Here is a 26,914-nt window from a genome sequence, read left to right as displayed (position 1 = left end):
TATCAAGTTTTAAAAATGAAGTCAAATTTTGAAAATTAAAAAACATATTTTTAAAAAACTTGTTTGTTTTTAAAATTACTTCTTAAAAGAAAGATGCAAATAAGAAGAAATAGACTTCATTTTTTAAAATAAAAAACTGATAACATTAGAGTTGCATGACCATCAAGTAAGTGGATAAATGGAGAATCATTTCAAAGTTGAAAAACCAAAATTATATTAACCTTCAGAATTGACCAAAAATTTTAATCCTAAATAAAAAATTGGATAAAGTGGGAACAATCTTAAACTTCATACGTTATACCATTTAATTTTTTATTTTTAAAAATTAAGTTTATAGGTACCAATTTTGATCATACTTTTAACAAATCCTTCATTTTTTTATTTTTTTAAAAAAATTGACGAAGAATTCATTTTCAGACTCAACACTTACGATTCTGGGGAAAAAAAACTCAAAACTAAAAAACAAAGAGTTATTAGATGGAACTTAAAATTTTCAATGTCCCAAATGTCATTTCCACGTACCAACAGTTTCAGTTTCCCAAAAATTTAGACCCCCACACAGAGCAAGGAGATTGGGATAGACTAGAATTTGAATGGTACAGAATCAAATTTTATTCTGACTCGGAAATTTCGACTATAAACATTACCTAAAGATCCCTTCCTTTTCTTTTTTTTATAAGGGAAATACCTTGAAAACTGTTACGCTACAATCATATGATATCATTTATCCAATAGTGAAAAGTAAACCTGAAATAAATAGGAAAAAGAAAAGGGGTATCAGACCACAGTCCTTTTAGGTAATGCAACTAATCTTTGCTTGGAAAGTCTAGATTTCATCCTCCTCTGAAATAAAAAGCAAATAAATACTAAAACAACCGCCAAGAAAATATACGCCTCAAAGTAGCGTCCCCAAATATAGCCCATAAAGTCCAGCCTATTGCCACAGTAGCAATCACAGTTTTGTATTAGTCTTCCTTTGCCTTTGGTGGTTGTGTCTGGATCAAGAACAAAGTCCACAGACATCGCTCCCTCTTCCAACCAGATGCTTGTATTCTTCGACTTGTACCCAGGCATCGACGCAGTTACTGCAGTTATATTCCATAGTTTAAAGCAAATATAAGCATTATCATTCTGATATCTATTATAAGAAAGCACACACAAAAATTGATACTTGAAACAAAAATGGCACGAGTTAATATGCTACAACTTCAAAACAATAGCGAGCAGTGTCGTGAAATTGTCCATCCTCACTTCATTCTCTTAGATGGTTGTAGCCATAGATGGAAGTGTATGATGGTTTTTAAGGGAATTTTGATTTCAAATTAGAAGAAAAGAGGAAATTTTCTCCTATGATCTATCTATGATAGGTTGTAATGGAATTAGGTATAATGGCTAGAAATGTTTCTTGTTGAACTTTATTAAGAAGTTTAGGCTTGAAAAGGGGGTTACAAGTAATTGTAATTAATTTGTAATATTTTGATTAATTAGTTTGGGGATTGGAAAGGAACGTTGTGGTGTCTGTTATCACAGCCTCACAGGTGGATAATATTTTGGTATAATTTCCAAAGGAGAAATTGGACGTTGGAGCTGGCAACATAGAAGATTCAAAATTTAACCTGAGACATTGGGTTTACATTAATAACGCACAACGTGAGCTATTTTTAGGGCTTAATTCTTGCTGTTTATGATATTTAATTGGTCAAATTCACGCACATATTTGTATGCTTTTGTAGGATTTGTTTTCTATAGTAATTATCAAGAAATGGTTAAATTGGACAAAGCAGAAGAAATCCAGGATTTGAAGAGGGGATGGATGGATGAAGCCAAAATCACCGAGGAGATAGCATTGAAAATGGGTGACTCAACACTACGAAGATGACAACCCAACGCTGCTCAATGCAAATGCAGAAGTTTCATTCTTGTCTGTGGTGTTGAGATGCTATGAATAGCGTCTCGACGCTACAACAATTTTCCATAATTAATTGATGTGTTTTGGACAGTGTTCAAATGCCATTTGCAACATCTCTGCATTGTCTCGATTTTTCTATAAATTCTCTCTTTTCTAATCGTTTTGCGGGAGGAATTTTGGTACATATTTTTTAGAGCATGAGAAGACTTGGAGAAAAGGAAAGGAATTTTCAAGCTCGGTATCATGGATATCGTATTGGGGGCAATCAGTTCACATGTGAACACTAGTTTTTCTTCATCTTTCCCTTGTATTTTTCTTACGGGATTTGTATTTAGATTGTGGAATATGAGTAGCTAAACTCTTAATCCTAGGTATTGATATAGCCAGGGTTTATGAATTAATCTTTTAACTACATCGACTGTTCGATCATAATCTTTTAAATGCACGGACTGTTTGCTCTTAATCTTTTCATGCTTTTATGTGAATAATGTTTTTAATCTCTTGATCACGGATTAATTAATCATTTATTTATTTATCCCTTGATCACGGATTAATTTTTTATTAGCCTAGAACCTTATACTTGAGATAGGGGGTCTACTTAATTGTATAGGTAATTATGAACTTGAAAGAGATTTAGAATTCCTTTAGAGGTTGTTAAAAGAAGTGGACCTAAAGCCTTTGTTATTAAAAAAAATGAATGGAGATATTGAGTTTCAAATTTAGCAAAGAGAGTTAATTGTTCTCGAAAGAGAGAATTTTTATATGTGCCTTCTTCACTACTGGCTTAATTGCATGTTTACTCTTTGTAATTCAATGAATTAATCTTTGGCTAGTGGGTGAATCAATTTCCTAGAATCATTGTTTCAAGTAAATGCAAAAGTTCTACCATATGAAATTCATCTTAACCAGGAGTCTTATGTGTGAAATTTTTTTAACTATGAGGGCTAGGACATTGAAAACTTCAGCACAAATGACCAAGATCAAGGCTACACATAAACAGTTAAAAGGGTCATAGAAGCACTTACCTTCGTATTTCTGTCTTGGTGCGGCTAACCGGTGGTAGTTGGCGAACTTTTGATTAGCTTTAACCTGTAAATTAAATTCAAGAATATTTATTTGGTAGATTGTTGAACAGGGAGTAAGAATTCTCTCCATTGTTTTTCCTCACCATCTCTCTGTTTCTCTTGTATGATAATGATTTAAACAAACAAGAGAATTTTAAAAAGTCACATTAACAACGTCAGAATAACACAAAACAAACCGTCAGAGGATTTAACTAGTTCTTATTCCGGAGGCAAAGTTGTTGTAAAATATAACAATTAAGGAGAGGATTAGAACAATAGAAGAGATGAAAATGCAAAAGTTACCTATATAAGATGACAGTTATCCAACTACGTATTTATCCTTTGCATACATTCAAATAGATTACGGAGCCAGAACATCTCTTCTTTCGAGTGGTTCGTGATTCTACCAATCAACATCCCTTGCTTTTTATCTCTTACACTAGAGGGTCATCCTTTCAAAGGAAAGGAGAGACTCTTATGGTTACACCTCATGAGCTTATTTTTCGTCTGTTTCGATTGTACTATCTTTTAACGACAAAACATAACCTTTCGATATTTTCCTATAACACGTTATTTTCATTGCTCTCTCTTCTATAACTCCTTTAGATTGGGGTAACTTTCCCCTCTATTTCCGATTTAAAAAGGGAATAAAAATGGTCATTGATCAAGTTTCCACAAAGAATCGTCAGTCACCACAGATGGATTGGGTTCTCCACACAGTTTCGTTATGATAAATAACATCCAACAGATACCTACGTTAATATATTTTTACCATGTTTTTATAGAGTAGTATTTCCTTCTGCCAATCCTAACGAGTAGCAGAAGAAATAAACATATTATAAGCAAGATATATGTCAACTGTTTTCTACCTAAAGCTCCCCATGGTACTTAAATATTTCCCTTTACCCTTGATTACCCTTTCTGCTTTTGAATGTCCGCTTTTACCAGAACAATGACCATCATCATTTGATGGAAATAAGGGAATGAACTCTCAGTTGATTGTTTACAGTCCCAGTCCCGGTATTATAGTTATTTACTCTACCCTATTTTTCTTCCTTTCTTTGTATATAGGCTTGTTGGAGCCTATAAATAAGAATCCTCGTGTCTCTCACATTATGTAAAAATTAATAAAATGGAGAGTTTCTATCGTGGTTTTTTCTCCCTGTTCAAGGGTTTTTCACGTAAACCTTGTGTCTCCTCTATCTCTCTTTTCTCTTTTAACATGGTATCAGAGCATGGTGATGAAACCCTAACCACCATCGGCAAAAACCAACCGGTGCAAGATAACCTTAGTGTTGCACCAACACCGCTTCTGCCACAGCCGTCGATGGAGTCTCCAACCGCCGCCGCCACTGTCGTTCAAACCACCGTTGACCGGTATCTTCGATTGCTGCAAATACATCCTCAACAGTAGCCGATCGAGAACCCTCGTGCCGCTAGCTTTACTCCCAGTGCTGCCATTGTCACCGCCTCTGGTCCTACCACCGCTACCTTTGGTCCCACTGCCGCCAACCACTTCATCCAGCCGCCAGAATCTAAAGCCGATGCTACTGGATCTACATATCACCGAAGCAAGTTCGTAATCAGAAGTGATGTGTCGCCAGCCGCATATAACAACTTGCTGCCGCCTAGGCTCCTCCATCCGCCGGAGCCGAGCAATGAACATCACGGGTCCATTGGTCGTTCTCAGGCAATGGTTCCACAACAGTTAGCTGATCTTCATGTGAGTTTTCAACAACAAATCACTGCTCTTGGGGTAGCCCTAAGTGCTTCCACAACCACAAACTTAAATTCAAGTGCATTGAATTCAGACGTTCCTTCCAATTTTCCGATGCATCCAGAGAATCCGATAACCTCTTTCCCTGCTTTAACTACTGCAAATTATTTGTCTGGTTCTATGGGAAATTCCGCAGGCTTAATTGTAGGAGAAAAGTAAAAATGGCCAGAATTATTTCTCCTGGTCTCAGTCTATTAAAATGACCCTTGACGGACATTACAAGTTCGATTATTTGACTGGCGAGATACCCAGACCTAGACCAGGGGATCCTCGAGAGCGCATTTGGAAAGAAAATGACTCCTTGCTACGATCACTACTAATTAATAGTACGGAGCCTCAGATAGGGAAACCATTATTGTATGCTGCCACCACTCGAGATATCTGGGATGCTGTTTAGAAATTATATTCAGAATGCATCTCGTCCGTACACTCTGTGCAAACAAGTTCACGAGTGCAAACAGGGGACAATGGATGTCACTTCGTACTTTAATAAACTGTCTCAATCTGGTAGGAGATAGACTTGTGTCGCGAAATTATTTGGGACGGTCCTTGTGGAGGTTGGGACAATCCGTGTGGGCGTATCTGGTATTCCAAAATTGAGGAAGTAGATAGGATATATGATTTCCTAGCTGGTTTGAACTCCAAATTTGAGGCAATGCGAGGCCGTATACTAGGACAGAGACCTATACCCTCTCTTATGGAAGTGTGCTCTACGGTTCGCCTTGAGGAAGACAGATCCAGTGCTATGAATATCACTACAGTGTCATCTATTGATGCTGCTGCTTTTAGTGTGAAATTATCAGGTAATGATGGTGACGATCACAATGGGATACAAACTCTAGTGTGTGAACATTGCAAACCCTGGCATATTAAGGAACAATGCTAGAAATTACATGGTAGGCCACTAAATGGTAGAAGACGCCCTCCAAATGACAAGTCCAATCCTGGCTGTGCACTTGTAAGTGAATCTGCAAGTGCTTCCCAATCACAACCTCAGGTGAATTGTCAAAGTGACTTTGTTGTCCCTTCTCTTGGGGCAATGGCTCAATTGGGTACATCACAACCCTTAAGTCTCCTAAGTATAAATAACAATAAACCATGGATACTTGATTCAGGGGCTACAGATCATTTAACCAAGTCATCTGATAACTTCCTGTTGTATCTTTCGTGAGTTGGTAATGAAACAATCAGAATTGCAGATGGGTCTTTTGCTTCTATTACGGGCAAGGGTCATATTTCTTCCCTCCATGGTTTCACTTTCCAGAATGTTCTGCATGTACCTAAAATATCTTACAATTTGCTATCTATTAGTAAGACAACCCGAGATCTAAATTGTCAAATTTCCTTCTCACTGAATAATGTTTTCTTTCAAGACTTGAGCTCGGGAAAGATGATTAGCACTGCTCGGCACAATAGGGGACTCAAATTCTTTGATGATGATGCTTCTTCTAGGAACAACTATAGGACTAGTTTGTTATCTTCGTATTTTTCAACTTCAGAAAAAGATGGTATGTCGTGGCATTTTCACCTTGGTCATCCAAATTTTCAATATGTGAAATTTCTATTTCCTCACTTATTCCATAAATTTGATATCTCTTCTCTTTCTTGTCTTTCTTGTGATGTGTGCATTTGTGCAAAACAACATAGGGTCACCTTTCCCTCTAAACCTTACAAACCTTCTCAAGTCTTCTCTTCTCTTTAGGGAAACGTTGGTTTTTGACATTTATCGATGATCATAACCGTTGTACGTGGGTCTTTCTTCTCACTGACAAATCAGAGGTTTCGTCGATATTTCAACAATCTTACACCACTACTGAGACTCAATTCAATACTATTGCTATTCTTCGAAGTGATAATGGTCATGAATTTCTCAATAATACTCTTCGTTAATTTCTGTCTTCCAAAGGCATTGTTCACCAAAGTTCGTGTGCCTATACACCTTAACGGAATGGAGTGGCTGAAAGGAAAAGTCACCTCCTCCTCGAGGTTGCCCAATCTCTCATGCTATCTACCTCTCTTCCATCTTATTTGTGGGGAGATGCAGTTCTTACTGCAGCTCATCTTCTTAACCGAATGTCTTCTCGTGTTCTCCAACTCCAAATCCCTCTTGAATGCCTCAAGGAGTCGTACCCGACTACACGACTCATTCTTGATGTTCCTCTCCGGGTTTTTAGGTCTTCTGTCTTTGTCCATAGTCATGGCCCTAACCAAACTAAGTTTATCCCTCGTGCTCAGAAATGTGTCTTCCTTGGATATCCTCTTCACCAGCGAGGTTATAAATGCTTCCATCCTTCTTCCCGAAAATACTTTATCTCCATGGATGTCACATTCCTTGAGGATGAACCCTTCTTCCCTGTTAGTCATCTTCAAGGGGAGAGTACTAGTGAAGAGACTAACTGGTCAACATCCTCAGTCCCTATTGATCTTCCTCAGCCCATCTTGAGTTCCCACGACACTGTTCTACCTACTAAACAGGTCCCTTAGCTAACATACTACAGGAAGAATCTCATAAAGGAATTGTGTCCCCTACTATTCCGCCGGTTCCGGTCAATGAATCTGAACCAACACAAGCTCTAGGTACTATTGGATGTCCCTCTGATAAAAACGATTTGTGTGTTGAGGATGATATTGTGGATGTAACTAAGAATGACAAGACTGATGTGTTAGTTCTAGAAAATGCCAGTGATGAGACTACAACAGAAACACAAGAGAGTGAAATTCTACCTCAGCTTGAAACGTGTGATCATAATCCTACTACAGGTGGGAAAGCAGATGAGAAGTCGGCCAAACTTGGGGATTATGATGCTTCTCTTGACATGCCAATTGCCTTGAGAAGGGGCACCAGGTCTTGCACTAAGTATCCTATGTATAGCTTTCTATCTTACAGTAATCTGTCTTCTAAGTTCAAGGCTTTCACTGCCAGTCTTGACATAGCAACAATACCCAAGAAAACATACATGTGACTATGGAGATTCCAGAGTGGAAGACTACCGTTATGGAAGAAATGAGAGTTCTTGAAAAGAATAATACGTGGGACCTTGTTACTCTCCCAAAAGGACATAAAACAGTAGGGTGCAAATGAGTATTTAACTCTGAAGTATAAATCTGATGGTACTTTAGACAGGTACAAGGTTAGACTTGTAGCGAAAGGGTTTACTCAGACTTATGAGGTAGACTATTTAGAAACTCTCCTGTAGCGAAATTAAACATGATTCAGGTTCTTCTCTTTGTTGCAATAAATAAAGATTGGCCTCTCCACCAACTTGATGTGAAAAATGCCTTTCTAAATGGTGATTTAGAAGAAGAGGTGTATATGAGCCCTCCTCCAGGTTTTGAAGCTCAGTTTGATCATCAGGTGTGTAAACTCAAGAAGTCCTTGTATGGTCTGAAATAGTCCTCGAGAGCTTGGTTTGAAAGGTTTACTACCTTGGTACAAAGGGTTCACTCAAGGACACTCTAATCATACATTGTTCACAAAAAGGTCAATGTCCGGGAAAATTGTTGTCCTAATCGTGTATGTGGATGATATTGTCTTGTTAGGAGATGATATTGATGAGATCACCAAACTGAAAAAGAAGATGGCAGTCGAGTTTGAAATCAATAACCTCGGGAATCTAAAGTATTTCCTTGGAATGGAAGTGACCATATCAAGGAAAGGAATCTCTGTTTCACAACGGAAGTACACTCTTAACTTGTTAAAGGAAACAAGTGACTGGATGTAAACCTGCTGACGCTCCTATAGAATTCAATGTTAAACTGGGAGATTCTGTTGACAAAGTTCTAGTTGATAAAAAGAGGTATCAGCGTCTAGTGGGAAAGTTAATTTACTTATCATATACTAGACCAGACATTTCCTATGCTGTCAATGTTGTCAGTCAGTTTATGCAGATCAAGAATATATGGGAGCTGTGAATCGAATTCTGAGATATTTGAAAAGCACTCTTGGTAAAGGTCTAATGTTCAGAAAAACTGACAGGAAATGCAACAAGGTCTATATCAACTTTGACTGGGTATGATCATTGACTGACAAAAAATCTACCTCAGGGTACTGTACCTTTGTGTGGGGTAATCTAATTACTTGGAGAAGTAAGAAACAAAGTATAGTTGCTAGAAGCAGTGCAGAGACTGAATACATCAATTTGGTTAAAAAATTTTGGTTAAAGAAAGTCTTGCCTGTTCTTCATCAAGATGGTGTTTTACCTATGAAACTCTATTGTGATAATAAACCTGCTACAAGCATCGCCAATAATCCGGTACAACATGATCGAATGAAACATGTGAAGATTGACAGACACTTTATAAAAGAGAAACTGGACAATGACAGTATATTTTGACTCTTGCGTTGGCAAGTTGGATCTAATTGATATCTATGCCCCAACTTGAGGGGGAGTGTCGGAAATAAGGGACTTAGTTGATTGTTTATAGTTCCGGGGGTATTATAGTTATTTACTTTACCCTATAAACTTTCCTTTTTTGTATTTAGGCTTGTTGGAGCCTATGATTAAGAATCTGTTAGGTACTTAAACACCTTGGAGAACCACACCCCAAAAGCTAACTATTGGGGTGGGAGAGCCAAGCCACTTAAGTACCACATTGGTCATCCCATTCTAACCAATGTGGGACAAAGACATCCCATACTACCTTGGTTCCTAACAATACCCCATCCCCGGAAAGCCGACGTCCCGACGGCTACTCCGGCAGTACTTCACTCGGCCACACCCAGTCAGAACCCTCCGCCGGTTCCACCCCGGAACGTCGACAACCGACTCTGATACCATTGTTAGGTACTTAAGCATCTTGGAGAACCACACCCCAAAAGCTAGCTATTGGGATGGGAGAGCCAAGCTACTTAAGTACCACATTGGTCATCCCATTCTAACCAATGTGGGACAAAGGCATCCCATACTACTTTGGTTCCTAACAGAATCCTCTTGTATCTCTCACATTATGTAAAAATTAATAAAACGGAGACTCTCTATTGTGATTTTTTCTCCCTGTTCTAGGATTTTCCACGTAAACCTTGTGTCTCCTCTCTCTTTTCTCTTTTAACAATATTCGATCATCTTCTCACTAGTTTATACCATTTCTACCACTCTAACCATCTCCTCAACCAACTCTTTTCTCTCACCTCTTAAGTTATTAATATCATCTTAACTCAATCCAACCATCTACCTCCTCTCAGCATACAACTTTTCTTCTTTGAACTTACTTGGTCTAAATCTAATTCAATTATGGTAGATTCCAAAATCCGATTATTAATGATGTGAGATTCAAAGGCAATCAGTTTATATTTTTTTCATTTGTAGTTCATGATCAAACGTATACATTGCATATTTTCGGAAAGGGTATGCCCGGTATTACAAGTTAAAATACAAAATGAATGAAAAGGGATCCCCAAATAATTAAATGCAGATTGCAGAATAAAACAAAGAGAGGGAATTTAAAGATTAAAGCGTACCGAGTAGTCTATTCCCTTGAGTGTAATGGTTGCAGGCAAGGGCATTCCACCATCTGACGAAAAAATTCTTCCATGTATTCCTGTCTGGATAGAATATGTTAATGGTTTATAACTTACCTACAAAGCAAAGGACTTCAACATTCTTTTAAATTCAATGAATTGCGTTTTAATTTCTGACAGATAACCAATTCAAGGAGAGAGAAGTCTATACTCTATACTGTATTCTTACACGAAAATGCAACTGAAAGACAAACTAAGGTGTACCTGAACAAGGCTTGCAACAAGCTTTAGCATGCTCAACTTGTTATACTCAAAAATGGTAGCCAGCTGCACATACGCCAAGAGGAAAATCATTTACTGGATAGTAGTCAAATGACTCAGACAGTAGTGTGAACGGCAAAGGTTGCTAAAATCTACACGAGAAGAACTGACTGCCAATACTTTCTAAACCTCTAATTCATCTGGAGGAATAGAATAACAAATCTTTTATTCCTTTCTATTTGGGATGAATTGAACTCAGCTCAAACCTCATTTGCAGGAGGCCATTTGTTGTCTGTAATCTCTAAAGTCAACTCAAAACAGCCACCGTGTATATAGTTCCAGTCTTGCATGCCACCATATATGGGGTACCTGCAGCAATCTTGTGTAAATTCTGAAAAGCACTTTAAAAGAGAATAATTCATTAAAGTCAGAAAATCAGAACCATGACACATGGATGTGATTTTCAAACACAATATACTTAAGCATTCATTGCCATACCATGAAGCTCCATTTGTAATTCCTCCTTGAAATTCTTGGCTAAAAGACATGTTATGATGTGCGCGACTATAGACACTAGCCATGAATCGGAATGTTTCATCATCAGGACATGCATAGTAATCTTTCCTGAAAAAAATATTTTACAATGTGAAAAGAGAGCAAGTAAACGAGATATTAACCGACACTTAGTAATGCATGTTGAAGATGCAAGATGGAATAGGCTATAAAAAAATTTTACAATATTGTTGTAATTTAGCTAACTTCTGTCACCACCTACATTGGGCCGTCTATAAACCAATCAGCCTGATTTTCACGTTTCGTTTGTTCTCATCTAATATATTTTTTCTGAGTTTAAAGTGGAAGTTACATCCATAATTAGGTAGCTATGATTGCTTATCAACATATTTGTAAATCAATTCCTTAAGTGCCAAAGACAAAAAAACAATAATAATTCCTCAAGGAAAAAAAGGTCCTAAACAATAATAATTCAACATGGACAATGAATGAGAACAAATGTATGAAAGAATAAATAGTTAACATATTCACAAATATGTTCACAAATAAGCACATACGCGGGGGAATAATTAAGAAAAAATCATGAAGAACCGAGATCTGAGTCCTGATTCAATTATTAGTCCATAGTCATTAGTCATTGAAGTAACAAAATATATATATGGACACAAATATAAAACATAAAAGAATATGGCAACACTGGGAGAAACACCAAAGGGCAAAATAAAATCATAAAAGTATCACCTTTTATCTGCTGTGCCGTCCCATGGGTAATTTGCAACCAGTGCACCCTGTAAAGAGGAAAGAAATTGACGAAAACCTCTTTAGGTGTTCCTTAAGTCTGCATTTATCATTTTTTTTTAATAACAAGAAATGAAGCTTTTCATTGAAGAAAAGAAAAGAGAATAATGCTCCAAAGATACATCTTAATAGATGAGAAAAATAAAAAAGCAAAATAACACGCTGATCTAGGAGATTGAAAGAATATTTAAAATAATGAACAAGATTTCTTTTAGGTTCTTCATAATTTTTGTACTTGTGGAGGCAAGAACTCATTGAACAAAGGATGGCTCCATCATAAGGTTCTGGCTCGTTTCTCATCAGGAAGAGGATTCTCATTGGAAAAGAGTATAAATAATGTCCCAAATGATACAATTCATGAATGACTAATTAGAAAGACAATGAAGTTTTGTTTTTGCTTTTTGTTTTTTCCCCTCTCCGTAAGCATGCGCAAGGAACCAAGTTTTCATTGAGAAAAATGAAAGAATATACAAAACATGAAATAAAATAAAATAAAATCAAGTCCCACAAAAAAAGGCCCAAAAACAAAAGAAAGGACTCCAATCCAACCAAATCAAACTAAGATAAATTTTTTTTTAAAAAAAAAAGGTTCTTAGTTACCAAAAAGCCCACAAAGAGGCATTAAACCTCACCACCCAATCTTTCCACCTTTCTAAAAATTCTATAGTTTCTCTCGAACCAAACTCCCCACAAAATAGGAAGTCAATGAAGTGTTAGGATTCCCTTAAGCTATATAGAAGACGACAAGGTCAGGTCTTACCCCATGCAAACTGGCAGAGGCAGTGAAATGTACATCTCTCATCCACTTCATAATTGCCTTTGTTTCAGGTTGTCGTGCATATTCATCATCATTGATGACAAAGAACTGACATTAAGTGTACGGTTAATCCCTGCTTAAAACGTATAACATCATAGAATTGGTTTTGGCCATTTAATGTTGAAAAGCAATTGATCTCAGGGAAAAAGGAAAAAGAGAAAATCAAAGTAAATTGAACAAGATGCAGCAACAGAAAAAGATAATAGAATAGTCGATGAAATAAGACATATGGTATCCAAAATCTTAGATTTGGGGTGTTGGGGGTGGGGGTGGGGGTGGTGGGGAGAATATAATCAAGATCAGTAAATAAGGGATCAGATATTGCATTAAATGATCAATTATGGACAGAAAGAAAACAACTAATAGTTGATGTGAAAAGGAAAAATACTACAAAATACATTTTGGGCAACAACTTCAAGCATGCCAAAAAAAAAAAAGCAGATAACAAACAATGAAACTACTCATACATTCAAGCAAATGCAAAGAGATGCATTGGATACAATCTATTCTGCAATAGCATCTGACTTAAATCAAAAGTAGGAAAGCCTGCTAAGACTTAAATTTACTCGGACATAATAAACTAGAAAGTCAATTGATCTACCTGGTCGGGGAAATCTCTGTTTAGATCAACATCGTTCGCATTATTGCGTCTCTTAAGAGAAAACCCATCGGGATTCATGGATGGAAGTATATGAAGATGAACATTCTCCACAATCAGTGTAGCCTTCAGAAATACATTGAGACTTCTCAGTGAGACGAAAGTTGTGGTGGAACAAATTACACAAGGGAAATCAAAATTTGCATCTTATAACCAATCAGAAAAGCAAAAGTTGCATCAATTGGGTTTACATAAATAAGAGGGGTCCTTCTTTAAATTTTTCCTTCAATATTATACCAAACCACCCAAGCTAAGATCCAAATAAAAACCACATTTTTTAGGGATAAACACCTTCCATAAAACTTTGCAATAGACTGGCAGGAGGGAAGACACATCTTAAGACATAGGAGGCTACATGGAGGCTCCTCCGAAGCCGTTAGTGGTGCCGTTGGGTTAAGGAGGAGCCCCACCACCATAACAATTAAGAGGACCTACGACCCGATCACTCAGTCAAAAGGCTCCTCTTAAACTAAAGAGATGGTAGATGTCTGGGGAAACACCAAGTATTTAACGAGTACTCCATACATCGGAATTTTTTCATATGACAAGACATATGAAGCATTCCTAAATCATTGATTGATTGCTTGGCAATTTCTCACTGCAAAACATTTCTAACGACAGTTTATGGGCGTTGGTATAAGTAGAGGGGGAAATCCTCAAATTAAGAAAATATGCTATTGTTGGGGAATGCTAGGAGTAGAGATTGCACATATACAGGTGTTAAACTCAGAAAATACAAATAATAATAATAATAATGTTAAAGTCGGAACATCAAAAATTTATTTGTATTAAAAGTGAGTTCATCGCCTTTGTCAATTCTGGGAATATAACACAGAGCAAAAAAAAGGCCATAATGGAGTTTGGAGATGTAATTAAAACAATTAACTGAATTCAGCTGAAAAATTGGTACGGCTGTCGTATTGAAACCTTACATTTTGTTTAAGTCCACAATATTTCACCGTTGCATAAAGTTATGCAGTTTTTTAAAAGATAAAAATGTTATATGCAAACATAAATTAGCAACTATGTTATATTGAGATGTCACAAATAAGGCAAGAATAAAACAAGAAAGATTTGAATGAGCAAGAGGAATAATATATAAAAGTCATAAATTCATGTGAAATGGTGAATATAAAGAAGAATGAAGATGTATGTAAATGGAAAAAAACTACATAAGTTACCAACGGATCCTTCAGGTAATTATCACATATCCAGTTAGCAAATTGCAAAAGAAGCTCCCTGCCAACAGGTTCATCTCCATGTACATTTCCTATGTACTGCAATATCAAATAAAATCATTTAAAACTTCCTCGAGAAAGTTTGCCGGTGCTTTTATAAAAAAAAAAAAAAAAAAAAAATACTCCATTCAATTCTACACTTGGATCATACATACATATAAACAGACACTAACACAATGACAGAATGAAAAGCAAGAAAAAATGATTTTTCAAATAGTACTTACAGTCAAAGAGCAACCATGTTAACAAGCACAGAACAATAACCACTATTATATCAACAGTAGACCAAAGGTGACTAGTAATTAGGAAATTTGACAATGGACGCATGCTTTAGCAATTCATCATGGCATAGCCCCATAGAACAGATAAATAACAACAGCAATGTTATTATACTCGGAGCTCAAACAATATACAGTTATTTTATTTTACAATTTCACGTTTCAAATTATCTAACACTCATGCAAGAGAAGCCTTCCACCTCCCCCCCCCCCCAAAAAAAAAAAAAAAAAAAAAAACTGAATTATTTACAGCAAGAGGTGAAAAAGAATTCACAAATGAAAGCTGTTAGGTGTGTGCATGGGCAGTCGAGCATGACTATTATATGCAAGTAGAGTAGTAGACCATTCACCTTAAATGCAGGTTCAGCTTCTTCCTGGCCGGGCTTGTCAGAGATTTCCATTACCCACTATTATGAATCAGATGAAAGCACTTCATCAGATATTATAAATTTCCACTTAAAATCAAAGATATTAGGGAGGGAAGATTTAGAATAAACAAAAGAACTAACATTTTGGAATGATTACCAGGGGAAACCCTTGCACGCTGTCTCCAATACTGATCAAGCATCCAAGAGCAAGGAAAGGAAAGCGAAAGAGAAATCAGCACATAAACTAGGCCTTCTTTGCGTGGTGATAAGGAAATCACAACTCTTAGAATTACCTGTATATCCTAGAAATTTTACTACATTTTTTACCGAAAGCTTTGATCGCCTCCTCAAGCTCTTTATTGGTCATATAACCTTGCATGATGCTGTCAATAAATAAATTTTGAAATACTTCAGACCTCAAATAACATAATACCTCAACAAAATTTAAATAACCACAAAATACTGGAATCTCCAAGGAAGCTACCTTCCTTGAGATTTATTGTCCTCGAGTAAGAATCTAGCAGAACCGCCATATGCACGACTATCAAAATCCACTGCATAAAACCGATTAAGAAAAAAAGAACATTCAAATTCAACTCAAATAACATAGACAACAATCGGAAATCCGAGCCGCACAATCTAAGGCGCACACATAACAAAGGACTAACGAAGAAAATTAAGAACGATGAAAACGTCAATTACTGAGACCTACAGCATAAAGGAACTGAACAGTGAACACCGATTCAAAGGCATTCAAACGATCAAACATTATAATTCAAAATCCGAGACGCGCAACCTAAAATACATATCAAACGGTGAACGAAAGAAAATTTAAGACGTTCCTCGCCTCAATTCTCACAGAAAACGAATCAAAATGTTCATGTAGGAATATAAAGTAAAAAAGATTCCGGTATAGAACTAAATAAACTTGCGGAGTACTAATTTCCTTAGTTCAAAATCATCAACTACTCAATTATCCCAGTTTCTCAGCAGCTAAACAGAAAACAACGCCTTCTCATGTGCATAAACAAAGAAAACGAAACATTGCAACAAAAACAAAGCAGAAACCTGGCGAAATGGGGCGGTTGAAGGCGCCTCGAGCGAGTGCAACGTGAAATAAAGCTGGAGAAGTAAGAGAGAAAAGTAAGAACGATAAGAGAAACTTCATTTTTCCCCCCTTCTGTGAGCCTCAGGCGATCACAAATTTGGAGCCTTATGACGCTTCCGATTGTTTGTTCCGGTCGGTGATCTGAAGACAGAAACACTGAAATCTGTAATTTATTCTATTTTTATCCTCGCATGGCCGAAGAGACGAGTCGTTCACGACTCACGAGTGATAAGCACGTGATAGTGACCCCCGCCATGTATTAGAATTTTTTTTGCTTTACTATATCTCTTACTATTCTATCACATTTTAATACTGTTTTGTTTTAAAATATAGAAAATGAGTCGTTTATTTATAATATAAATAAACATTTATTGTCTATAGAGATACATTAACATCTATTTATTATAATTTATCATCGATAAATAATGACATTTTATTATATTTGAAAATATTTTCAACAGTTTTACCATTTAAAATAATTACCCTGATTTATACCTCTTGATTTAAGGAGTTGTATCAATTTAAATACTAAACTAATATTTGTAACAATCTAAATCTAAACTTTTGTAAGTGGATCAATTTATACTCTCATTTGAAAAATCTCATGTTAAATTTATGATTGTATCAATTAAACCCTTAAACTTTCATAAATAAATCAATTTAAACGTTTAGTCAAAATTTCTTTTGAGATTTGTACATGCACTTACTCTAATAATCTATTTTGTAAAATCTAACATTTGAAGAAGGTTATACATGTTTGAGAATCAAACCACGAATAATTTTCAAAAGCAATCATAATGAAAAGTCTGAATTGATTGGCTTGTGAAATTCTAAGAGTTTAATTGACTTAAATCATAAGTTTAACACAATATTGGTCTGACGAAATTTGAAAAAGTGTATAAATTGATACGTTTACAAAAGTTTAAGGTTCAAACTGATTAGTCCCTGAAGTTTGGGAGTATTATTTGATATTTGCTCCTATTTTAAAATGTAATTACGTGTTTTTTATTTTTTTTGTTATAATATAATTTTGAACTTAAAATTTAGTTCTATTTTGGTCATTGTACTTCCAATTGTCTAACTTCAACCCATATATTTTAGTTTCTTATTGATTTTTTTTTCCATCAAAATTAATACACAAGCATCCACTTTATAAATTGTGAAAATATAACGGCATGCATTTAATATTTTTTTCCATGAAAATTATTACAACTATTTAAACAATTTCGACAAAAATTAACTTTGAGTACATGAACTGATTTAAAATTATGAAAGTATGGAGATTAAAATTAGAGAAAGTAGAGAGACTAAAATGGAACAAAATCTTATGTACATAGACCAAGATAATATTTTAATTTTTTTTCTATCTACTGTGATGGTAACTAACTAATAGATGATCAAATTATCGACTTTAATATTTCACTTTCATTATATACTAAACTATAGCATTATCACATTAACATTAAAAAAAACAAAATATTGGCTTAAAAAAAAGCGAAATCGAAACTTATATTTTAAGTGGTATGGATGAAATTTGACATCAAAATTATGAAATAATAGCATATATTATTTATTAGTAAAATCTAAGAATTTAGTGATAAAGGCCCAAATACTTTATCCACGATGCATTGGTTAGACTATATGGGATTATTATTAATTTAATCCATTTTCAAAACTTATTTTCATAAATCTCCAAATTTTATTATATTTTCGCATATAAGATTTAATGGATTTTTCGAACTGGAGTACCTATGGACAGCTGGAGAGAGAAGGTGACATTAGTCGAAATTTTCCATATCGATGGAGCCTCTTAATGTTTGAGGAAAAAAATGCATTTATTTGTTGAAATTTTATTCTTTTGTTTAATTTGAGAGAAAAAACACATTTATTTGTTGATATTTTATTCATTTGGTTAATTGAAAATTTTATTTTCTATTTACATTGGTTTCACGTACCAATTTATTGGTTTTTTACAGATTCATTCTTATTTTAAATATATCTTAGAACATTTTGTTAGGTATTTAAAATTAGAAATTGACTCAATGCTTGACATATATCACACTATAAACCAATATATGAAATATACTACAGTAAATCTCATATTTGCTGATTGTTCGATATAAATCACAATATATATAATAGATTTCATGTATACCATGTTATTATATATATATAATATACCATTTAAGTAGTTAGTAATCCCGTCAATCAAAATTTGTTGGGAAGATGAAAAGAACAAGAGATAGAGAGGGAATGAGTGGGAATTTTGAAAAAAAAAATTAAAATAAATCTTACACGTGAATCAAGAGAACTTTTGAGTTTTCTTTTTTTACAATATGTGTAGTTAAATATAGACGAAGATAAAAAGGTAATTGGATTCTAATTTTTATGTAATTAATAAGCTATTTGGATAATTTTCAAAATAATAGGAAAGCTAGACAAAAATAAAATATAGGGCCTATATTAAGGCCATGTGTGTTATTATTCCTATATATATTTTTCCTCCATATACATATATACCAACATGTAAAAGTTAGGGTAATAGACGTTCTAAAAGAAAGATAGGATAATGAAGTTTTTTTTCCTTCTTATTTGTATTGTTGTCTATCTCAAGTATAATATTGTGAGGTAATTATGTTAAATGGTAAAATTATTAAAAATATTTTCAAATATAGCAAAATGTCACTGTCTATTAAATTGCGATAGAATGTGATAAACATCCATCACTAATCTATCGTAGTTTATCACTGATAGATTCTAAAATTTTGTCATAATTATAAATAAGTTAGCCCATTTTTTATTATTTGAAAACAATCTATTGTGATGGATTTACTTTTAATCTCATCCAAAAATATTATATAATTAAATAACGGAAATGTTGATGTCGTTCAAACATCACTATTTAACTCTTATTTATTAGAAAAATCTATTTTATTGTTTTTTAAATTTCAAAATTGCTATACTAAAGTATGTAATTATCTATTTTTTTTTTCATACCATGTTAAAGACTATACAAATTGACTTCTTATGATACAGTCCATTTAGTAATTTATAGGAATTTTTAAAAAAATTACAACAAAAATGGAAAATTCAAATCCCATATCCTTAGACGTTATCACACATCATATATCGGTTAAGCTATACTCACTTTAGTAATATCTTAATTGGATCTAATAATTTATCAACATTATATTTTAAAGCATTTTCCGTAGGATAGAAAAATTTATACTCAACCGTATCTATTTTGTGGCATGCTTCCTCGAAAAACTGGTTGAAAATTATAATCAAACTTTAGAAATAGAAAAAGCAAGTCATTTTAAAATATTTTTACCATATAAAATTTGATCAAGATTTCAATTAAAATAAAAAAAAAAACTTATATTGATTTTATTATGTTTACCTTTTAATAATAAGTATTTGTTTATCATCTAAAATAAATGGAGAATAATATTCTTTTTTTAGATTTTGACTGTAGTTTCTATCTGGTTCATAAATTTTAAAATATTACATATTTAGTCTTTAAGATTTGAGTTTTATTTCAATTTAGTCCATAAATTTCAAAATGTTACATTTTTTACCCCTGAGATTTTAGTTTTGTTTTAATTTGGTCTCTAAATTTCAAGATTTTACATTTTTAATCTCAATATTTAATTAAATACCCACTTTCAACCATTTATGTCAATTTCTATTAGTTAATTAAAAATAATTATGAAGTGAAATTTAAAATTTAATTTTAAAAGTGATAAAAATAGTAAAACTTAATTAATTATAATTTTTTAATGATTTTTAATTTATTAACATAAGTTAACTCTAAAGACGGAAAGTGAGTATTTAGTGAAAAACCGAGATTAAAATTGTAAATGTTGAAACATAGGGACCAAATTGAAACAAAATCCAAATGTCAAGAGTAAAATTGTAGCATTTTAAAACTTAGAGACTAAATTGGAACCAAATTCAAAACTTAAGGACTAAATGTGTAACATTTTGAAACTTGGGGACTAAATAGAAATTAGACCTAAAATATAAGTACCAAAAATGTTTTTTTTTCCAATTAAATTTTAATTTTAGAATTAAACTTAATAACTCAAATCATTTTTTTTTTCATAAATAAGCACAAACGTTCGTATTAATTATCTTGCCTATCTGAATACAAATAGTTTTAGTACAAACATTTAATATTCTCAACATTTATATTATAAATTTTTAGTTTTCATATATTTAATATTAAAAAATCATACATCCACGAGCTAAGAGAGACTTTACATAAGTTTGATTGTTGAAAATATTTTTAAGTATAACAAAAATGTCATTATCTCTCAATGATAAATCACGATAGATTTTGTCACTGTGATTGATAGAAGTCTATCACGGTCGATTTGACATTTTATTATATTTATAAATGAGTTGAGTCGTCAATTTTTTTTTTTTTTTTTTTTAAAAAAAATAGCCTAAATTTGTAAGTATAAAAACAAATTTATCATAAAATGAGTTGGAAATGGCTATGATATCTTAATCATTTATGTATTAAAATTCATTTGTTTTAAAACTTTTTTTCCCCTAGAAAAAAAGTAATGTGAAAATAAGAGCCGTGGAGAACTTGAATGGTTAAAACAAAAATAGGATAGGATACCACTGCCTCCAATAACCCTTCCTTTTTCATCAGAGAATCTAATTCCCTTTAAGCAAACATATAGATATAATATAAACTATAAATAGAACTCAAAAAGAAAAGAAAAAAAAAAACTACATTTAGGGATATATATTATATTATTTTCAATTATAAATACTGAAAGTTTATTGTATTAATAAGTGTGTGCATACCAACATCAACATATTTCACCTAGATTTTATTTAATTTACAAAACTTTATAATCTTTAATTTCTTCTAAGTTATGTTACCATTAGGCATATTTTATGACTAAAAATAACCTGCATGTGATTATTATTATTATTATTATATAAAAAAAATATTACATAATTGATGTGGAGAATCAACAAAGGCTAAATTATAAAAATTGTCCTTAAACTTTGTACTTTGTATTAAAAATATTCCTGAACTTTCACTAATTTAAATTATAAAAATTGTCCTTGAACTTTGTACTTTGTATTAAAAATATTCCTGAAATTTCACTAACTTAAAGAATAACTTTAAAATTTTAAAAATAGTTTACAAATACCCTTTACAATTAGTATTTTAATACCTCTAAATTTTAAAAAATATCAAACATACCCTTAGATTTAAAGAAGTTTTAAAATACTCTTACTGTTAGTATATGAACAGAAACCATCAATGCCTTTTCTAAAAAATAACTCTAAAATTTTTTTAAAAAAAGATTAAAAATGCTCGTACCATTTGTTAGTACAATAAGGGGTGGGAGATTTGAATTATGAACCTCCTAGTCTCTAACAATGGAGCTATGGTCGATTTGATGATCCTGTCGTTAGTATAGGGATCAATTTGTTTGAAATTTTCTTGAGTTTGAAAGCAACCAATTTTAAACACAAATTATATAGACATCCTCATTGTTTTTCATATAGATACCCTCATTTTCTTGTATTTGTCCAACTCTTACACCAATATTCTCAGCAACCAAAATAAAAACAAAAAATTTAAGTTAATACATTAATCCCACAAAATCTCACAAATTTCCAAAATAAAAACTCTCTCCTTAAAACATACCAAAACGATAAATAGCTAAATAAAATATATATATATATATATATATATATTTGACCATGAACACACACAATCACTAACGCATAACCTTGTGTGTGGTTTTATTTATTTTTAGATAAACATATTTTAAACTATTAACGAGGGGAGTAAGAGAGCAAGAGAGCATTGAAGAAGAGAACGGAGAAAAAAGAGGGGAAATAGAGAGGTAAGAGAGTATTAACGGTTCCTGTTCATATACTGATCATAAGGGTATTTAAAAACTTTTTTTAAAAAAGTTTTTAGCGTATTTTTGAAACTTTTGAAAGTTCAAGGATATTTTTTACGTAAAACACTAACGATTTTCATCCAAAACTAATGGTAAGGGTATTTTTTTAACTCATTTAGGAAGTTTAAGGGTATTTTTGAAAATTTTAAAATTTTAAGAGTATTTTTGACACTAAATAAAAGTTTAGGGATATTTTGTATAATTTAACATTTCTAATATTACCACTATAATCAGTATCTAATTTGACAAATGTTTATCAATCTCAAACAACTTAATACAAATAAGATGATAAGAAGAATGAAAGTGTCAAGCCGCCGGTTTCAATCTTTTGCTTCGTTTGGCTTGTATGTTTGTTGCTTCAATGGCGGTTGCAATGGAGATGGTGCAGTTTTCTCCCATTTCAGAGAGGAAGATTGGGTTCTTACTCAGAATTCCTCAAAGAAAAGCTTGAAAAGTGGACGATAATGGTGGAATTATGGAAGAATTTGGACAGAGCTTTAGCCAATCTCTCAATGGAAAGTCTCTCTCTTAGAAAAATTTCAAATGGGCTATTTATAGGCATCAAGTGGAAGCTTCTTTGCCTCTTTCTAATGATGCTCTGACACCTTTGCATTTAATTACATGCCCTAATATGTCGATTACTCGCGTCATAGTTCATTGTGTTGGGGTTGATGCTTTAAATCTCGTAGGGTCCTATAGTTTGTAAACCTTGTATGAACAAACTTTTATGTGATTAATAATATATGATATTTTTATTCACTTTGTCTATAAAATATGTGATATTTTAGTTGCATTAACTATAAATCAATAAACTAATATCCAAGGTTATCGTTGTAACTTAAACATGTATGTGGAGACATACAGGTAGATCATGTTTAAGTGATAACCTAAATGGTCTGTAATATATGGATAAGGTTGGGTACTTTATCCTTGTGACATTACGAGTATAGTCTGCTTTGTAGGTGTTACAATTGTTGTAAAGTGCTACAAATGATCTAATCCTAATCATTCATGTATTAGACATGCGAGCGGGGATATTCTATACAAAGGGTTTTGTATAAAATCAGACCACGAAATGTTTAGTCTCATTATATAACACATTTCATAATAGAGACTTTCATTTCACCAGGATGACCATAGGTAACATGACCTTAATCGTGAGTGAGTTGTGAACTCCTGCCTATGAGGGCGGTCCTTTGATTTGTATAGGTGAGAGTGGCCAGATCGCCGACTCAAAAAGCCTACCATTTTGGGGATTCGTCTGATTAGGGACCTGGGAACATAGCTACACAAGATGTTCTTTCCCGAAGTAGGGACAAGTAAATAAATTGAACCCTTAAGGGCTGATGCTGGTTCTTGAATAATGTAGCGCTACACCCTCTCCTTGCCCGAGAGGGGTTTATGTTAAGTTTTATGTCTTAAAACTCGTGGTTTTGTAAACATTAGAACTTATTTTGAGAATTCGATAAAGTTGTTATTGAAAATATTGTTTTTTAGAAATCCAATAAACCCAAGTCCCTTGACTATTATATGAGTACTTGAACTTTATGTGGAGACATACAAGTGGATCAGGTTCGAGTAAATAGTCAAAATGATATATAGTATATGAATAAGATTGGGTACCTTATTCTGGTAACACTATTGGATGCGGCCTACTTTGTAGTTGTTACAAAGAGTTGTAAAGTGTTACATACGAAGTGATCCTAGTTCGTGCATGTTGAGACATGAGGAGTGGGGGTGTCCTGTGCAAATGAGTTTTGTGCAAGATCGAACCACGAAACCTGTCACTCTTACTTTATAACACTGTTTACTGTTTAAGACTAACTATTTCAAAGCGATGACTTAGGTAACTTAACCTTAATCCTGAGCTAACTATGAACTCCTGTTTGTTCAGGATTATCCTTTGATCTGCAAACGGTGAGAGTAGACCAATTTCCTCTACTCAATAAGTTTACCATTTTGGGGATAAGACCGGATGAATAGTTGGGAACATAGGATGCAAGAGGGAATTCACTCATGGAGTATTAGGGTTAGTAGAGAGGTTGTTCCCTTCAAGTGCTGATTGTGGGTCTTAAAAAAGAGGTCTCACCCTCTCATTGGTTTGAGAGGGATTCGATTTGCTGATTGGATCACAAATAAATTGTTCATTAGGGGATCAGTGGAACTTAAGGAACAAGAGGTAATTTCAGGAATAAAATAGAGATTCGACCTAACCATTATTACGAGCAACCTGTGAAGGGTTAACTTACTAATCATGGTTATATCGAGTGGACATAATATATCTACAGTGAGGGGAGTTCAGCTATGGGCTTTAGTGGAATCACCCATTAGTTAACGAATGGGGGTTAGACCGGTCTAATGAGTTTAGCCGATTAATCTCGGATCGTTGGAGCCCATGATCTATAGGTCCGTGAGGTCCCCCTACTAACTTGTAAATGGATAAGTTCTAGAATTTAAGTTAATTTGAAGTGTTCAAATTATAATTAAATGAATTTGGAGAAATAATATTTAAATATGATTTAAATATTTGAAGATGGAATTATGTTAAAAATTAATTTAATATTTGATATTAAATTAATTAGAATTATTTAAATTGTTTAAATAATCATTTATTAAAGAAAATTAATTTATGAAATTAATTTTTTAAAATTAATAATATTTTTAGTTTTATTAAATAAAATTGATTTTATTGAAAAAGAAAAGAAAAACACAAAGTTGGAAAAATTGATTTTCCATTTACTTCATGAACTAGCTCACCAACAACCCACTTTAACTCTTCATTAACTCCAAGCATGAGGTGCATCTCATGCAACAAACTTCTTTGCATGAATGTCTGTAAGATATAAAATATTTTGGAGTGTTTTGAAGGGAGAGCAACCGAACAAAATTTTGAGAAAAAAATTAGAGAAGAAGGGTGTTCTTCTACATGGTTGCTGTTGTGAGCTTCTCTAAATTCCCTTAATTCCAACTTATTTTGAGTCCCACTACTCAATCTTGAGCTCCAAGAGGATAGTAGGAAAAATCTTGGGGTGGTCTACAACAAGATCTTATGGAGATTTGCAGTTGAATCGAAGTTTAGAGGAAGTTCTTCAAAGGTATGTCATGAAACCCACTTTTTCCTATTGAAGCATGTTTTCTTTTCTGTCAAAATTAATGAATTAGAGTGCTTATGGATCCTGGTTTCTTCTGCTGCACATTGGTACCTTCCAACAACTGGTATCAGAACATCAATAAGCATTCAATTCGATTTAATTTTGGTTTGGTGGATGTTTTATATAAGAATTATGAAACTGTTGTACTAATATGGTTCTTTCAGATTTGGCTTTTAATTTCGCTTTGATTTTCCATTTAAATTTGTAATTGGCTCTTGCTTGATGAGCTTTAATGTGTTCCCAAGAGTCTGTAATTTATTTGGAATCATGAGAGTTGGAATTAAGTTGTAAATCGGAGAAACAAGCGAAGAGGCCGAGTTGCAATTCCAGAAAACCAGCCTCTGTTCTTATCGTCATTGAGCTTCAGTAGCTAAATGATTGTTTAGCTTCATGCGTTAGACGATGTGAAGAAAAACGGGGCGATCGTATAGCTTTGGGCGTTGATTGTTGAGGTATTATGCTCTAGACGATCGTGTACCTACTGGAGCTAAGCGATACGTTGTATTACTATACGATGGCACTACACGATCGTGTAGCTTTGGGTGGGAGCTAAGCAATGTGATGAAGAACTATACGATAGCCCTGAGCGATTGCTTACCACGATTGTTTACCTTTGATCGGGAGCTAAACAATGTGTTGAGTTGCTAAACGATAACACTCCACGATCGTTTACCTCTATGCAGCAGCTAAGCGATGTGTCGAGATGCTAAGTGATAGCACTACGCGATCGCTTACCTATGTGCGGTAGTTGGGTGATGCGTTGAATGCTATGCGATGGCATTAAGCGATCACTTACCTTTTGCGCTCACTAAACGATCAGCTTCATGTGTTAGACGATGGAGCTAAGTGATCGTGTAGTATATTGTCTGTACTAAACGATGGAGTTGTGCGATAGTGTGAGACACTAAGCGATCTTGTAGCTTCTTTCGACACTAGACGATGACAATATGCGATAGGAGGAAAATACTACATGATCATGTAGCTTTACTAAACGATCAGGCAAAATGCAAGACGATGGTTGTCATTGCTAAACGATGACACTTAGCGGGATGTTGAACATGAGCGAGGGTTGCCAGTTCGACCGGTTCTCTTGTGGTCTGGTCCAGTTTAGCTTTGAATGGTTCTTGGCTGGTCTAGTTCAGACTTGGTTGGTTCGGTTCAGATGGTTCAGGTTCGATTCAAGCTACTTGAGTTCGTTTTGGAGCGGTTCGAGCGGTTTAGAAGCTATTTTGTAATAATTAGGTTTTATTTGCTTGTTTTTTGTCAAAACTAAAGCCATATCAGTTAGTATTTAATTATTTATGCATGTGATATATGTTATAGTTAAAGAAATCTTGTATATGCATACAGTATGCCATGTAGATTTAAAATCCCACCATAAGAAGCATGCTACATGCATTAAAAGTATGTTATAAAATATTATAATATGTAGTATGCATGTTAGGGTTTCTTTTATTTAATATAATAGTTATATTAGATATTGAATGCCTTTGCTGTTTGTCATGGATGTTTAGCATGTCTAAAATTTTGTAAGCTGTTATAAAATTGGGTTAGACGTTTAAAATCCATAACA

General features: G+C 33.8%; 1 protein-coding gene across 2 annotated transcripts; it reads right to left on the bottom strand.

Moving 5' to 3' along the window:
• Window positions 1–588: 588 nt before the first annotated feature.
• Window positions 589–16,477, bottom strand: SOL1 (carboxypeptidase D). Of its 2 annotated transcripts, XM_039029394.2 has the most exons (15): window positions 16,208–16,477; window positions 15,624–15,693; window positions 15,433–15,522; window positions 15,297–15,327; window positions 15,122–15,178; window positions 14,437–14,532; window positions 13,199–13,321; window positions 12,541–12,645; window positions 11,724–11,770; window positions 10,968–11,093; window positions 10,736–10,838; window positions 10,473–10,535; window positions 10,209–10,292; window positions 2,935–2,998; window positions 589–1,085 (listed from the first exon to the last, which is right to left on the bottom strand). In XM_039029394.2, exons 1-15 carry the CDS (start codon window positions 16,305–16,307, stop codon window positions 778–780), a joined length of 1,467 nt encoding a protein of 488 aa, XP_038885322.1. In that variant the 5' UTR covers window positions 16,308–16,477; the 3' UTR covers window positions 589–777. The 2 variants fall into 2 exon arrangements, with proteins under 2 accessions (XP_038885322.1, XP_090168954.1); XM_090312828.1 differs by lacking the exon at window positions 16,208–16,477 and having other exon boundaries at window positions 15,433–15,524; window positions 15,630–15,693.
• Window positions 16,478–26,914: the final 10,437 nt, after the last annotated feature.

The sequence above is a fragment of the Benincasa hispida genome, chromosome 4 (assembly GCF_027475165.1).
Source record: "Benincasa hispida cultivar pf3 chromosome 4, pf3_genome.v1.1, whole genome shotgun sequence".
NCBI classification, from domain to species: Eukaryota; Viridiplantae; Streptophyta; class Magnoliopsida; order Cucurbitales; family Cucurbitaceae; genus Benincasa; species Benincasa hispida.
Note: the sequence above shows the minus strand (reverse complement) of the source record. Positions and strands in the feature narration are given on the sequence as shown.

Bases quoted from the DNA above. Each gene is read 5' to 3' on its own strand.
- SOL1 (XM_039029394.2), bottom strand. From the start codon at position 16,307: ATGAAGTTTCTCTTATCGTTCTTACTTTTCTCTCTTACTTCTCCAGCT. The intron at 2,999-10,208 runs GTACGCTTTAAT...TTTAATTTACAG, and splicing joins TCAAGGGAATAGACTACTCG to GTTAAAGCTAATCAAAAGTT. The intron at 1,086-2,934 runs GTAAGTGCTTCT...ATATAACTGCAG, and splicing joins ACCAAGACAGAAATACGAAG to TAACTGCGTCGATGCCTGGG.